The sequence below is a fragment of the Podarcis tiliguerta genome (assembly GCF_965153285.1).
Source record: "Podarcis tiliguerta genome assembly, chromosome: 17".
NCBI lineage: Eukaryota > Metazoa > Chordata > Lepidosauria > Squamata > Lacertidae > Podarcis > Podarcis tiliguerta.
The window spans coordinates 24,341,856-24,358,893 of record NC_139550.1 but is presented as its reverse complement, the minus strand read 5'-3'; the positions used below and the strand labels follow the sequence as shown (position 1 = coordinate 24,358,893).

General features: G+C 43.0%; 1 protein-coding gene across 4 annotated transcripts in view; it reads left to right on the top strand.

The window, feature by feature from the left end:
• The window catches only part of TTC39B (tetratricopeptide repeat domain 39B), a 56,364-nt gene that overhangs the window by 7,373 nt on the left and 31,953 nt on the right, over positions 1-17,038 (top strand). For 3 of the 4 annotated variants that reach the window (XR_014506297.1, XR_014506298.1, XM_083420069.1), the window contains exon 2: positions 12,314-12,348. The exons of the other annotated variant lie outside the window; for it this stretch is intronic. Coding sequence is in view for 1 of the 3 variants with exons in the window: in XM_083420069.1 (XP_083276195.1) it covers positions 12,314-12,348 (35 nt within the window). In the remaining 2 variants the exon portion in view is untranslated. The remainder of the gene's footprint in view (positions 1-12,313; positions 12,349-17,038) is intronic. 4 annotated transcript variants of the gene reach the window in all.

The window sequence follows — 17,038 nt, the reverse complement described above, 5'->3', positions numbered from 1 at the left end:
CCAGCACATTGCAGTTTATTATGCCAATGTGTACTATGCCAGTGTTGTAAGGGAGGTTTCATGTGGCAATAATTGGCCACTAGGGGATTCTCTTGTGGTGTAACTGAGCAGCTTGATATAAAATAATTGGAAGCCACAGAGAACTTGTGTAGTTCAGCCTTGGTTAAAATGTACTGCCTGCTGGCCTCTGTTAAAGGCTATTAAAGGATATTTTTGGACCCAGTTTTTGTTTTTGACTAAAGAATGTTCCACATGGTGTCATTTAAACACAATATATGTCATTTAAGGCTCTCTGAGTAACAATCTCTGAAAAGTCAGAACTGCGTGAAGCTTCATATTTTGCAAAGGTTTAGTAAAAACTAAAAAGTAACTGTCATAGAATCGCAGAATTGTAGAGTAATCATCATAGAAACATAGTATTGTGGAGTTCAAAGGGACCCCCAGGGTCATCTTGTCTAAGCCCCTGCAATGCAGGAATCTCAACTAAAGCATCCATGACAGATGACCATCCAATCTCTGCTTATAAACCTTGTATTTTGGGTCTATGGGCCACAATAAAGCTGTGTGTGTGTGTGGCTTAAAAACCTCCAGTGACGGGGAGTCCAGTCCACCACTTCCTGAGGGAAACCTTTCCCCTGTCAAACAGCTCTTACTGTCAGAAAGTTTTTCCTGATGGAAGCTCGTTTCTTGCAACTTGAATCCTTTGGTTTGAGTCTTAGCTTCCAAAGCGGGAGAAAATAAGCTTGCTCCATCCTCTATTCGACAGCCCTTTAGATGGCTATCATATTTCCTTTCAGTCTCCTCTTTTCTAGGCTAAACATGCCCAACTCCCTCAACCATTCCTCATAAGGCTTGGCTTTCAGACCCTTGATCTTCTTGGTTGCCCTCCTCTGCACACATTCCAGCTTGTCAATATCTTTCTTAAACTGTGGCGCCCAGAACTGGACACAGTACTCCAGGTGTGGTCTAACCAAGGCAGAACAGAGTGCTACTATTACTTCCCTTGATTGGGACATTAGACTTTTATTGATGCAGCGTAGAATAGCATTAGCTTTTTTTTGGTGCTGCATCACACTGTTGACATGGTTAGACTGGTCTTGAGAAGAAGGATTCTAGGCCAATGCTGCAAATTCTATACAGTGGTACCTCAGGTTACATACGCTTTAGGTTACAGACTCCGCTAACCCAGAAATAGTACCTCGGGTTAAGAACTTTGCTTCAGGATGAGAACAGAAATTGTTCTCCGGCGGTGTGGCAGCAGCGGGAGGCCCCATTAGCTAAAGTGGTGCTTCAGGTTAAGAACAGTTTCAGGTTAAGAATGGACCTCTGGAATGAATTAAGTACTTAACCCGAGGTACCACTGTACCTCGTTTCAACTAAAATGACGTTTGTACTGCCTTTTTTGTACTAACCTTATTTTAAGAACCTGTTAAAGTTGCCGTTATTTCTGCTGCTTTTTGACTTCACATGAAAGTGCATCAGTGTACAAAATGTGGAATATAGGATTTTCCATTACAGAAACAATGTTCTTCTTCTGTTAATGAGTACAGAATATTTGATTCCAAAACTGCTTCAGCACACTGGGCTTTTTATTTATTGAGATGAAGCCCAACTTATTCCTTTATTTATTTATGATACAATATGTAAAGCTAAAAGAGGTAAGAAATGTACAGTATATAAAACAAGTAATGAAATTGTTCTGACAGTGCTTTGGGACTGGAGTTATACGGTGCCTAAATGAGAAGCATAGCAAGATTTTCACAGCTGCATTTTGTACTAGCTGCAGCGTCTGAACTGTGTTCAGCAGCAGACCCATATAGAACACATTGCAAATAGCTCAAACACAAAGTTATTAGAGCACAAAGCACAGTGACCAAGCTGTCCCTGTCCAGCAAAGGCCATAGCTGGTGAACCAAATGAAGCTGGAAATCACGTGCATCTAGTAAAATAAAAATCTAGATCAAAACATTACAGAGCAGGTTGAAGTTATATATTTAAAAATCTTTTTGGGGGGGTGGGGAACCCATGAACCTCACTCTGTTATTTTTTATCCATCTGTTACTCCAAAAGGGGGGCTGCCGAGAAATTGTGAGGTAGCTACATTGCATGGCAAGTCCTGACCCCCCCCCCACTTGGTTGAATAAAGACACATGACTCAAATATTTAAGATTAATGGGCTAAAAAAGGCCACAACTTTATTGGTTACAGATGATGAGCGGTATTGGCTTAGGCATTGGATCTAACCAACCATATCTGACTCCAGCCTGTCTGCAGGGAGTCCGGGAAGGGTTAACCACCAGTAGGGGGAGTCCTGCTGATGCACATCAACTAGGAGCTCCCCTGGGGGTCACCAATAGGGGTTGTGCCTTAGGCCCTAACCTCCCTGGGCTTTGGACAGGGCCACGCTCCCTGGAATCCCTTAACGGAATACCCTTCAATATGTGGGGTAGGTGATGGCGCTACCTCCCCTCTTCTCTTCTCCAGAAATATTTCAATGCCTAACCACCAAACCTTAAAAAGTTGTGACAATTTGCTACGAAAAATTCCTACCAGGCCCCTCAATAGCGACCAACCGAAGTCCATAGCAAGGTCAAAAGAGATGAAAACCTTAAAAGGGCGGGAGGGTGGGAAAACCGAAGCAGCTGAAAGCCAGAAAGAGAGAGATCTCCTGGCTGCGTCCTACCTTTATTGGTCAGGCCACACCCCCAGACCAACCAGATTGGTTGGCCTGGCCAGTGACGCAGCCGGGAATCCCTCAGTCGTGCAGGGCTGGCCACCCACCCCCTGCGCACGCACGTGGAGGGGTCATAAGGGCCTGCAACACCACCTCCTCCTTAAGGCGGAAGTGGCCATGCAGTCAAGCACAAAGGCTCATATGAACAAGTTTCTAGAGCAGCATTGCCTATGGAGATCCAAGGGACGACAGGAAGGAAAGATGCTGATAAGCCAACATGAGGGTTTTGTTTTGTTTTGTTTTTGCAACATGCAATACAGTGTAGTGGAAGGAGAGGAGCAGAAAACAAGCTATGCAGTATTTCATGGTCTCCAAAAAGTCGTTCATTCTCTCCTCTATGCAAACAAGCACCCAGAGGATATTTTTGCATATTGCCATGAAAGTTGTCTGCTACCCAGCTCAGAAAGGATCAGATGGAATAGTTCTCATGCAAACCAAACACAGTGGCAAGAAAGCCCCTTAGTAATATTTAACTTCTGTAATGTCAATGAATAATCATTGCCTTGACTAAACATTGCTTGTTTGGAATAGAAAAAAAGCTTTTTGCATAACCGACCTGCAGTGTCTACACTGAAAATACCCCAAAATCTGTAGTACCTCCTGTGGCTTGGTTCCAGATTTCATATATTTCAAGACAGGAAAGCTTCCCAGCTGCTATCTATATTTTCTTTTTTATATATAACAGGCTGGCTGGGGCTGATGGGAATTGCCGAAATCATCTGGAGGGTAACAGATTGGGAAAGGCTGCCCTACTACAATACAGAACCGACCAAAGTTGTCCATTAAATACAGCCAACTCCCCATTTACGTGGGGGTTGCATTCCAAGGCACCACATACATTGGTGGGATGTGTGTAAGCCCACGCCGTTCCGCACCCACCTGCTTCCGGGGCCAAAAATGGTGCATGTGTCAGTGGTCACATGTGGCTCAAACACGTGCAGATGGTGGGTTGCATGTATTCCACATCAATCGTCAGTCTGGCCATTTGATGTACTTGGATTGAGGTGGTCTGACTTTGGTTCCTCTCTAATTTTCTGCTCCTGTCTACTCATTCTCTGCACAAAGGTGGGGGGGGGGGGGCACACATGAGCCTGTTTCTTTGCCCAGCTCCCAGTTCAGCAAATGTATAACATAAATTTGTGGTCGTTATCTTCCAATGCAACCATAAACCTATTTAGAGATTTTTTACTACTGGAGGGTAGAAGACAAGTCTTGTTGTCATAACAGCTAAAGAAAAATGTGGATAGAGCTAGAAGCAGATGACATGTATAAATAGGCATTGAGCTAAAGTAAAACATGTGAAGACAAATGAACTTCTGCTGTTTCTCTGCACTCTCAGACTGGCCACACTGAATCTGTGCCAAAATCAGCTGGCTATTCTTTGCTGTTTCTTGACAAAATCAAAGCTGTGTCCAGATATAGTGCTTTAATCCAAATTACATTAAAAGACACAGACATTGAGCTGTAACCATCCCTTCCCTCAAGGTTTTAGAGAGACTTTTGAGCTTAGCAGAAGAGCTTACTAGTGCCAGCTACTTTAGTGTTAAGTGTCAATTAGTGGCACACAGGCAGGTAGGTTTAACTGGATTTTTACAGTTGCATATGCTCTTCATACAGATTGTCTTCCACTTGAAATGTCCAGACTACTATAACAAAATAATTGGATAGTAAATGGACTATATTTTAAGACTCTGAATTTAAAATTCAGGCTAATGTTTTAAAAACAATGATTTTAATCAAAAATGATATACAGTCTATATTAATCTGAAAAACTCTTAAGTCGATGTTCACTGTGAACGTTCTTTAAAAAAAAAGCAAAGAATTTAATCCATCAGAATTCAATCCAGTTTCTAAATCTCATTAGAGTCAAACACATGCCTGAATTCATCCTACTCAAAATCAATGGGACTCAGAAGGTAAGATTGCAGTCCTAACCCCACTTACCTGGGAATAAGCCACACTGAGTTCAGTAGAGCTTACTTCTGAATAGACATGTTAAGGATTGCACTGTAAGTCCACAAAGGTCATAATTTTTTCCTAGTCCTTTTTCTGATAATGCATTATTGGGTTGGGTCACTGATGGCACATCAGTGGCTAAAAATCTGGACATTTCTCTCTGAATTGCCTGGGATTGTTCTTATTCACATAAACTAATAATAATTTGACTAAACCATTCCGAGGTAGTCTTGCTGGCACTGCCTTTAAACATAAGGCAGCAAAAGAGGTTTAAAGACTCTCTCAAGGCAATTTTTTAAAAAACGTAGTATAAACACCAACAATTGGGAAACACTTGCCTGCAAGTGCTCCAATTGGAGAACAGCCTTTACCAAAGGTGTCATGGGCTTTGAAGATGCTTGAACTCAGGACGCAAGGGAGAAACGTGCTGAGAGGAAGGCACACTTGGCAAATCCACACCGTGATCAACTCCCGCCCAGAAACCAATGTCCCCACAGTGGAAGGACATGTGGATCCAGAATTGGCCTCCACAGTCACTTACAGACTCATTGTTAAAACCGTGTTTCTGGAAGACAATCTTACTTGGCTATGAGTGATCGCCAAAGAAGAAGAAGAAAAAGCCCTTTAAAAAGAACACCAACTGCTACATAGAAACATGAAAGCTGGAGTAGGTAGTACATGTTCAATCTTTAAACTCTGTTAAAAGTTAGAAGATACCATTGGTGACTAATGATTCTTACTGATACTAATGTTTGACGTTTGCACAATTTGTTTCCACACAGCAGTGAAGATGGATGGGCTCTGTGGAATGTGATGAAAGGAATGGGGAAGTATTAAAAATTGTCATGTGAGTGCTGCAAAGGGCTGCTTCAACCAGGCAACATTTGGGCAATTGTTGCACAAGCACATGGAGTTACAGCGTTGAAAGTCTAAGTGCCTTAGGCTGCCATCCTATGCACGCTTACATCAGAGTAAGTCCCATTGGACTCAATGGGCTTTACTTCTGGGTTGGCATGAATGTCAGTATTTAGTTTTACAACAGGTTGCTTGTGCCACAGTCCTCTGAGGGAGAAGTAAAAAGGTTGACCACAAGGGAGCACTCAATGCAAAAGGATTTGCTTCTAGTATCTCCGTAGTGGAACAAAGTTCACTCAAAGAAGGCAATTGATAAGCAATGAAACAGCATAAGAAACAGTAATTCATAAGCAATGAAGACCCATATGCTCCTCTCATGAAGATGGCAACACTCTTTAGATCGGGTGTGGAATATGTGGCTATCCAGATGTTGCTTGACCACCACTCCCAGCATTTCTGACCATGCCGGGCAGAAGTGGAGGGAATTGGAAACCAACAAATCAGAAGGGTCACGGTTTCCCCACCCCTGATCTAAATGCAGAAATGCATCTTGGATTTGAATGTTGTCTATGTCTACAGTGGGGGTGGCTAACCTGTGGACCAGATATGACCCTCCAAGCTACAGGAAGAGACCCACCAGCGCCCACAGCTTTATTTCCTAATCTCAGTACTGTAGTGCTGAACAGTGAGATGAGAAGATAGAACTGCCTTCTCTTTAGAAATTAAAAGGCAGCACCCACCCGAGCATTGTTCCTGGAAAAACTCTCATCCATTTGGTCTGGTGCCTCAGACTGGATCCAGCTTCAGTCTGCTGGCTCTCATCCAGTCCCTTACTGAGACAATACAACGGTGCAGCACATCCGCTGCCTCACCTGAAGATGTAAAGCAGAAGTAGGCTGAAGAGCACTCCCCAAGCATCACCCTCTGGAAACGACCATCTAAGTAGGACCAGAACCATCATAAAGTGGTGCCACCCACCGCCAACTAGGACAGCCGCTCCCGAAGAATACCATAGTCAATGGCAGTAATGAGACACTGCAAGTTTGGACTTGCTCACTTGCAGCTCCTTGCAGCCACACCAGAGAAGAGTGGAAGCTTTTGCTTCTGGTTTTCTACAACTCAGCATGTCATCCATATCCCAGACAGTGAACCGCCTTGATTATTCTGTGAACCGCCCTGAGACCTGCTGGGTATAGGGAGGGTATAAAAATTCAATTTTTTATTCTTATTCTTATTAATGGTAACTGGTTTGTTTGAAACGAGCAATAATTAAGATTAAGCACAGTTTGTTGGTTTTGCATGACATAAGCAAACTGCCAAAACCCCTTCAGCTGCAACCACACTGAGCTATCAGTGGTGTCCAAACTTTTTTTCAAAGAGGGCCAGATGTGATGAAATGAAGGGTCGTGAGGGCCAACCGAAGGGCCGACCAAAGTTGTTGAGCTGTTAGGATTTCACCCCAGGAAATAAACTGCCACAGGAGCCGAATTAGACCAACCGGCAGGCCGGATTAGGCCCCAGACTTTGGACATGCCTGGGTGTGACAACTGAAGCAAGTCATTGGAATGATATTTCATATTCCAGTTCAGATCTCCATTTATGTTCTCATTATTTCAGTTGGCTTAAATTTAGAAGATAGAATGTCATCTTAGATTGAAAACAGTTTGAGTTCATGTTTTTACAAGGAAGTAGTGTCTTCCTTGTAATGCAGCGCGGGTGGCGCTGTGGGTTAAAGCCTCAGTGCCTAGGGCTTGCCGATCGAAAGGTTAGCGGTTCGAATCCCCGCGGCGGGGTGCGCTCCCGCTGTTCGGTCCCAGCGCCTGCCAACCTAGCAGTTCGAAAGCACCCCTGGGTGCAAGTAGATAAATAGGGACCACTTACTAGCGGGAAGGTAAACGGCGTTTCTGTGTGCGGCTCTGGCTCGCCAGAGCAGCGATGTCACGCTGGCCACGTGACCCGGAAGTGTCTTCGGACAGCGCTGGCCCTTGGCCTTTTTGAGTGAGATGGGCGCACAACCCTAGAGTCTGTCAAGACTGGCCCGTACGGGCAGGGGTACCTTAGTGTCTTCCTTTCCCCCCACATGTAAATAGTAGGTGCTCAAGATAACTATTATTTTAGTCCTATGTTTGGAAAGAACTGATTTCACTATAACATAAATTTATAACAGCACTGCTACCCAGGCTGGTCTCTGAAGATATTAGAAGTTTGCAGTGGAGATGAAACAACGTAATGGGGCTGCAGCAAGAATTGCATCATAGCAAGAGCATCCATGAGGCATTATTAGTGTATAGTGAGAAATGTGCATAGTAATAACATGTTCACTGTGTTAGTAAAAGTAGATTTTAAAAATCGTATTGTATGATTTTGTTTCTGCTTCATGAAAGAATCCATCATTATGGACTGTATGGACTCTCCATGGTAGCCAACTCTTTGTTAGCCCTAGGCATATTTTTGTAAATGGCGTGTTAAGATGATGCTGCCAGCCCATTAAGAGGATACCAAGAAATGCCCACTGTCCCCTTTGGACATTAATGTATCGTGTTAGCCATGGTGTCAGCATGCCCTCAGGACTGAGTGGGTATTCCTGCCATGGGCATGGTGAGGCAACAAGAAGGGTAGATAGAGAACTTCATACATCATCGTTCCCTCTACTTTTCCCAGAGTCTCTTCTGCTGAGAATTCAGAGATCTAGCTCAGTAAAGAATTCACAGTAAAGCCAATATAACTCAAAGGTGCGCATGACACTAGCAAAAACATTAGGATATTTTTTAATTGTTGCCCAATTTTGTTATGTATTACCCCACTGAGAATACCGAGAGCTTTTCTTGAAAGGCAGGATATGAGTATTCTAATAAAAACAATACTTTGTGTTTAAAATAACATCAGATAAACACATTTACAGAGCCAGTTTTAAAAATTTAATACGCTGTTTCATCATAGGATGATGGAACTGTGGTTTGAATAAGTTACACAACTAGAACTCTTGCTAATTTTCCCACCTTATCAGGAAGAATAGTTCAACCCCAGTAATTGGAAACTAATCACTTGCTTCAGTTCTTCCATTCAGATCTTGTGACAACGCACCTTTAGAAAGTAGTTCAATATCCTGCCTGGTACAGGGGTGGAGCAAGTTTTTCAAGGAAGCTCATTGCAACAGAAATTCCCAGACTTGGTGAGCAATAGCCTTGAAGGATGCAGGTGTAGCCCAGGAAGGGAAACATACACCCTGAAAGTTGTATTTGGAGTGTTTTAGGGCCAAGAACAACAATTAATTGTTGTTAATAATACTGCTTTTTTTAAAGTGTGCATAAACTGAACACACTATTTGATGGAACATAGCCATGTCTCTATGCTAATTTCCTGCCCAAAACGATCCCTGCAACCCATGCTGTATCTGATAGTCTCCTGACTACGAAAGTTCATGACACAATAAATTAGTTTATTCTTTAAGCTTGGGTCATTTTTAAAAGCATCCTTGTAACTCTCTATGAAACCTCTTCTAGTTTTCAGTATCCTTCTTGAACCTTCCTGCCCAATATTGAATACAACATTGAATAAATATGCAGTCTCAACACAGCAAATATAAATCCCTATGTATCTACTTCAATCAGATAGCAGTAACTGGTACCTAGTTTGCATATAGAGAGCTTGCCAAGTTTAGAATTCTGCTGCCAGCTGCTTGGTAGCCAGTGTCAATAATTTCTTGTGACCCAATGGTGTGTTCCTACTAGGGATGTGAATGATGTTTGTATTTTTCAAAATTGTCTATGAAATATTACAAAATTTGCTATTTTGTGCGCATAATGAGCAAGATTCCGTGAGTGTTTGTTGGATTATGATACGTTGGTTCATATTATTTTCAAAAAGAAATAAAATGGGGGGGGGGGCTTTTTTTTGTAATAATCAATCCTGCTACATTACTGTCACTTAATGCAAGTCATATCCTTTCCAAATGCACATACATTGTATGTCTGTGGTAAAATTACACAAATCAAAACATGTTATCAGTTACGTGGCCCAAATACATGTTGCATAGCACACATAATTTTTGAAAGCAATTATGAAATTTGATTAAAGAGCATCAAAAGAGAATGAGCTGTGAAACAACATGGGCTCAGTAATTGGCAAAAAATGAAAAGTGAGAAAACATCATGAGTTACATCACATGTCCCTACTCACTGTTTAGTTAGTTAAAATCATGAATTCGCAACAAAAGGCTTGAAGAGATTTACAACAATTTTTTAAAATAAAAATACCCCCCAAATACCTCCCCAAATAATCAATCAATCAATTAATTAATTAATTAATTAAAAAATAATAAAAATACCCAAACATAAACATTACTTAAACATGTTTAAGTAATGTTGCCATAAAACTTTATTACCCATTGTTGTAAATATATATTCTTACATTTCTGTTCTTGGAAGGGAAAATTGTGCCCTGATTTAACAACAAAGACATGCCAAATAAATGAACTGTATGTTGCCCTTATGTGACACACTCATCCAATTGTTGGCACACCAGGGGATGGTATCTGTAACAGATTGTCCTGTTAGTCAAGTTCTTAGAATTGCTCCTCTTTTTTTAGAGCATCTGATCTAAGTTCATAAGAGGTGAAATGCAGTCTAGGTAACATAGCAATGCATTATCCTATTCTGCCTTTAAATACAAAAGCAAACAAATCCCAGATTACTTGTGTGTCCCCAGCTTGGTCTTTTTAGTGAAGCAGTATTAAATCTAAGTGTCTCTAGTCTAAGACAATCAATACATTTATAAGCTGACTGCTATGTGTACAAACCCTCTGAAATTCAAGTTGAAATGGTTTAATAATTTGCTAGAGTGCTAATAACTAGCTGTTGTTGTGTGTCACCCGCTCTTGGAATTATTTTTACTGATCCCCGCCCCCTTGCAAACATGTCCATTCTGTCAAAAGGGGGATGAATAAGATCCACAGATCTGATGCACGTTTGTGGCTTTTTTTTTTAGAGAACCATCAGTATCGGTGTTAGAAACTGAGATATGAAAGCTAGGAGCTAAATGGCAGCTTAAACCTAGTTTATGAGTGCATCAATGGAATGTCTAGGTGTAGTTTTTTATAACAAGAATACAAAGCTGAAAATGAATAAACTGCAGCTAAAATATTATGTTCATTTTTCACATGGTCTAGTCCTTCCCCTGCCCACCACCCTAATATTCTTAAGAGGATCTCTTCTCCAGTCTTCAGAGAGTAGCTGGAAGTGGGGAGGCAGAAAAAGGTCCTCCTTTCTTTCCACTCTGCAGTTTCAATCTGAAATCTTAGGTGCATTACTGCACCCAGATCTCAGAAACTACTTGCACTAATGAAATTCCCTGTTGTAAAATGCGCCTAAAACAGTGGGCGTTTCAAACACTGATCAGTATGCCAAAGACACTCAGCTCTACATTTCTCTTTGTCATCTGAGTCTGGCATGGCTTTGAAGGTGCTGAGCTAGTGCCTGGATATAGGAATGGTCTGGGCGAAACCCAATAAACTACCATATTTTTCGCTCCATAGGGCGCACCTGACCATAGGGCGCACCTAGTTTTAGAGGAGGAAAGCACGAAAAAAAATATTCTGAATCAAATGTTGCACTAAACTATTTAAAGCAGCAAAGCGGGCAGCTCCTGTCCGCTTTGCTGCTTTAAAGCGAGCCTCAAAGGAGGGTAGAAAGGGGAACCATGGCTTATCTAAGTCCAGTTAATAATGCTGAGCCTGATTTATGGCCATCGAGATTAGCCTGGCCTTCTCAGTGGAAATCTGGGGAGGCTGAGGTGGACTTTCCAGTGGTCAAAGTGTGGTTGTGTTTTCCTGCCCAGCATCTATTTCCTACCCTCTTTCCCCCCTGCACCCCCGCACCCTGCTTCGAAGCAAGCCATGGAGGAAGGAAGGAAGCGGAGCCATGGATCCTCTGCTCGCAACTGCAGCGGATTCCCTCCACTTTGAAGCAGGAAAGTGGGAGAGGAGCATACACAAGTGTAAGCTGCTCCCCTCCCACTTTGCTGCTTCAAAGGGAGCCCGGGAGGAGGAAATCCACTGCATGGATCCCCTTCCTTCCTCCATGGTTGCTTTAAGCAGGAAAGTGGGAGAGGAGCTGCTTACACGGGTGTGAATGGCTCCCCTCCCACTTTGCTGCGTCAAAGCGAGCCACGGAGGAGGGACGGACGGATAGAATCCCCTTCCCTCCCTCCTCCCCGGCTCAGGTCAGCAGCAGTGGCTCTTGCTGGCTTTACAATGAGCCGGAAGAGCTGCGCAGAGCGTGTCAGCAGCAGTGGTTCTCGCTGGCTTCGCTCCATAGGACGCACAGACATTTCCCCTTACTTTTTTTTGGGGGGGGGAGTGCATCCTATGGAGCGAAAAATACGGTATATATAGTGGTACCTTGGTTTAAGAACAGTCTTGTTTAAGAACGATTCGTTTTACGAACTCCACAAAACCGGAAATAGTGATCCATTTTGCAAACTTTACCTTGGTCTAAGAACGGAATCCAAACAGTGGAAGGGCACTGGCGGGGGAGGCCTCATTAGGGAAAGCGACTAAGAACGGTTTCAGTTTAAGAATGGACTTCCAGAACGGATTAAGTTCGTAAACCGAGGTACCACTGTATAGTTCCCAGATCCAGTGAATTGGTGTTCAGCTGGTTCTGAATGAGTCTGTTTACACAAACTGAATGTCAGCTCGGGCCAACAAGAGTTTGAAATGTAGTGTAACCAATTTCAGCTTACTAACAATTTATCCTTACTAATTTGCAGGAAAGCTTTGAGGATGCCTTTGAAAACATCCCCGTGTAAGTATTATTTTTTTAAAACCTCATTCTCCTAATAGAGATGCTGGGAAGAAAGGCGGAAGTGAGAAGTATACATTTAAATTAAATGTAGTGTTATCCTTTCTGCTCTTCTTACATCACCTACTTCCAACCTCCTACTCCTTGACTCCTCATGTTCCCGCTACTTGTTTCCTTCTGTATCTGCAGAACGTAGTTAACCTACTGCTTCTTCCCTATTTCATCAGCTTATTATTGTAATGACTTTTGACTTAGGGCTTCTCAGCATGGTCCCAGTCTCTTTTCATCCCAGCGTGTGGTTCAGAGAAGAGAGAACAGAAGTCACTTTATAGTGTCCATAGGTCTGCTCACCCCCTTTTAGGAGTGTGGTGGCCTTGTGGGATCATCCCACCGATGATACAGGGTATGTGTTCGGGTCTGATCCTTGCCGGAGTGCGAGCTTTGGCTATGCCCTGGAGGTTTTGTTTACCTTGTAGTAATCATCACAACTTCGGCAGTTTAGGCACTGGGTAACCTTAGTTTTAAGGGACGCGGGTGGCGCTGTGGGTTAAACCACAGAGCCTAGGACTTGCTGATCAGAAGGTCGGCGGTTCAAATCCCTGCGACGGGTTCAAAGCTCCTGTCGCTCGGACCCTCCTCCTGCCAACCTAGCAGTTCGAAAACATGTCAAAGTGCAAGTAGATAAATAGGTACTGCTCTGGCGGGAAGGTAAGTGGCGTGTCCGTGCGCTGCTCTGGTTCACCAGAAGCGGCTTAGTCATGCTGGCCACATGACCTGGAAACTGTACGCCGGCTCCCTCGGCCAATAAAGCGAGATGAGCGCCGCAACCCCAGAGTCTGTCACGACTGGACCTAATGGTCAGGGGTCCCTTTACCTTTTTAACCTTAGTTTTGGTTGGAAGGGTTGTTGTACTCTCGCTTTCCCCTCCAGAAACAGGTTATCCCATTAAAGGGATTCATGATGGAGTTGCTTCTGTGCATTTGCCCTTGCGGGGGCTTGGGCCTCAGCGCTCCTAGAGGCGGCAATCCCTGTGGGGATCCTCCTATTTGATCTAAGTCATAGGAATCCCTGCTGCTGGGTTGACCCTGATGTCATTTCTAGCAGACGGGCCGGAAATAAATGCTTAACCAGTGCCTATGCCAAACCACTTCATCTGTAGTCAATAAAGGTGTAGCCTGATTTGATCCCATTCAGCTGTGTGGTCTTGTTTATTTGGTAGTTCATCTAAAGGGCACATTTGTTACTGTTCACTTTTTTGAATTGCACATGGACTGTATGCTACTCATGCTTGCTGCATGCTTATCCAATACAGCAAAATAACTGTGAGCGCAGTGCTGTCAGCTACAATATCAGATTTCCGTATGCATCACAGCCAAATAAATGAAATAAACACTGTGAAAATAATGTCATCATTGCTAGGATGTGTCTGTCTAATTAGTGCAGAAAGGTCTCTTGGAACAATATGTTTGTTAAAGATCTCAAGCTTGATGAGTTGTTCTGCCATACTTATACAGCTATGCAAATTTACTCAAATGGCCCCATTGACCTTGGTGAGTCTTACCTACACCATCTGAACTGCATAAGATAGTGTTTTCCAGCTGATCTGCAGATGTCCATGTGCATATAAGTCCCACCTTCTTTTCACAGCTTGTAGTCAAAAATGAAATATTTGACCCCACCTATTGCTAAGGTCCTGCATTAGTAAGGAAAGAGTAAGGAGAGCATAATGGCTGTAGATAAACTTCAAGTTGATTGAGGGTAGACTCAGGCTTTTTCCAGTACTGTGGCTGCCTGCATGGTAGGTTCTTCCATCATTACTATCAGGAACCCTTGAAGGGAACACATTTATCAACTTCCATTTCTTGCCTGAAAGTCAGTTCCTGACTTCCTTCTTTTACACTGCAATCCCATGCATATCCATTCAGAAGTAAGCCACATTGAATTCAAAAGGGTGTCCTCCCAGGTAAATGAGGAAAAGGCTGTGGCCTAAGTTGCAATGTATGTATGATGGACACCTGCAGGCAAAGTCCCTGGATCCAGTCTCTTCTCAGGCATAAATGTAATAGGTGACCTTAAGTAAACCACTGTTCTTACAGCATGGGGATAATGCTGAGTTCAGCTGGGTGACTATTGCATGGGAAAGATTGATGTGGCTGTGCCTATTTGCGTTGTCAACCACTATAGCAGTGCAATGGGGTGAAACAACAGGAAAACTCCAGAGTGTAATGCTGTTGTTGTAAGCAGGGCCGGATTTAGGTTTGATGAGGTCCTAAGCTGCTGAAGGTAATGGGGCCCTTTATATGTGATATTTCAGGGAGCAGGCTAGCAGGCGGGGCCCATTACTCCCTACACAGCACAAAACACCATTGCTGTATGTAGGTTTTATTTTATTTTATCTTATATTTTGAAAATGTACGTCCAGGGGTTTTTTCTTTAATTTTTTTGGGGGCCCCCAAGAAAGTGGGGCCCTAAGCTATAGCTTGTTTAGCTTATACATAAATCCAGCACTGGTTGTAAGCAGCGGCAGGGTGTTGTGGGTGGAGGGGCACCTCACTTCTCAACACCATGCTTTGATGCCACTTCACTGAGACTATGGTGCAGGCACAGTGGCAGAATTGGCTATGTCAACACTACACTGAGCTCCTGGAGTCTTGTCCCTTCCCCTTTCAGTAAACAGCAGGGACATGCAGTGTTAGTAAGTGAGGGTAGCAAATACAGCCCCAACTGCTCCACCCACTGCTACTGGTTGTAAGGATTATTGAGAGTGTATTTGAGGCACTTCATCCATGGAAAAAGTGCCATAAGATGCTAAATATTCAGCATTAAAAATTTCAATATCAGTGGCTTTAAATTGTTTTTTATTGCATCTATACATTAAGTAGAAATACAGATATATCGTAAATATTTTTTTTTTTAAAAAAGTAGAATTTCTTGTAAAATCACAAAGTGCAGGTATGAAGAAACATTAGAAGTGCCTTTCTCTCTCCCTCTCCTTTCCACATACTGAAGTTGGATATTCTTAATCCTTGATCCTACCCAAGCTGCTCTGTGTGGTATTATTGCAGAGATAGAAGCCAGAAGTGTTTAAGAAAGGTTAGCCTTTTAATCTCAAAACTGTGGTTAAAGTTTTCGCTATTATCTCTTGATAAAGGAATCCATATTAAGGTGTACAAAATTAAAATACCATCAAGAATGTGGAGTACTGTTCCATTACTGGTTAAAGTATTCGATAAGCCAAGTTGTGTTTGCTAGTACTCAGGTTCTATGAGTGTGTGTTTAGCTTTTCTGTGCTTGGATTTATATTAATAAGTGTTCGTGCTTATGGGAGACCTGGATGTGCTGCAGTTTGTCTAACCACATGCATAAGCTGCAGACATCATAAAGAAAAGTGAAAAGAACCCATGTATTTCTTAATATTGTAACTGCATTTATATAACTGCTTTGATTTTTATATTTATATTTTTATGTTGTGTGTACACATTTGACATTTGTGTTCCATGTTGTAAATCACCCTGTGATTGGCATCAGAATCTGCCTGTTCGGTGGATCCTGCTGCCTGAAGCGGTCTCCTCACCTTGCCTCATGGTTGGGCCAGCCCTGGCTAGAGAGTTCAAGCACAGGATCAGGAGTCTGAGACTAGGCAAAAGCTTTGAAGATGTCACAACAAAGGGCATGTTTTGTAATGCCACCCTTACTTGCTGCTTGCTTACTTTTTATAGCAACCACTTAACCCTTAGTAGCAATGGCCCCTGGGAGGACTACTGGGCTCAGCCCTCCACCTTCGTAAAGTGTTTCAAGGCTGCCAAATTTGCTTTGGTGGAGGCCACTTTCAGTAAGTGCTCCAACAAATGCTGTTATTGGGATTTTCCTTCCACCCACGCTCAGTGATCCTGCTGTTGGACCCCTTTCTTGGTCACATCACTCCTCTGCCTACAAGACATGTTATTCTGGTCAGCAAGAGTGAAGCTCACACAGAGAGACTTTGGCTTCGCTTCTTCTTCTTAGCACATTTCTTCTCTGCCAGACTTTCCTTTCTTGCTCTAATCTCTCTTCCAGCCTCAACCAGCAAATCTAGAATCATAGAATTTTAGAGTTGGAAGGGTCATCTAGTCCAACCCCTTGCATTGCAGGGAAAATCTAGCTCCATCACAATTTTCCCCATTAATTACTTGCCACTCCTTTTTCCACCATGACTGCCAATGTGGTGCCACCACCATAACTTGCTACTGTTGTGGAGTGGGATGCAACTGCAACACGGGTTTACAGATTTGGGGCACTACCAAATAGTCTGGAAAGAAAAGCCAAGATGCATCTGCACATCTTTGAAGAGAGCACATTTTTGGACACAATCACGCGAGAACCTAAAATGCTTGTAATGCAGCTGAAGAATCTGGAGCTTGATATCACTTGAACCAAATACTTAACACAGGGGTCAGCATACTTTTTTCAGCAGGGGGCTGGTCCACTGTCCCTCAGACTTTGTGGGGGGCCGGACTATGTTTTTTTTGGGGGGGGGAATGAACAAATTCCTATGTCCCACAAATAACCCGGAGATGCATTTTAAATAAAAGGACACATTCTACTCATGTAAAAACACTCTGATTCCCAGACCGTCCGTGGGCCGGATTTAGAAGGCAATTGGGCTGGATCCGGCCCCTGGGCCTTAGTTTGCCTACCCATGACTTAACATGGC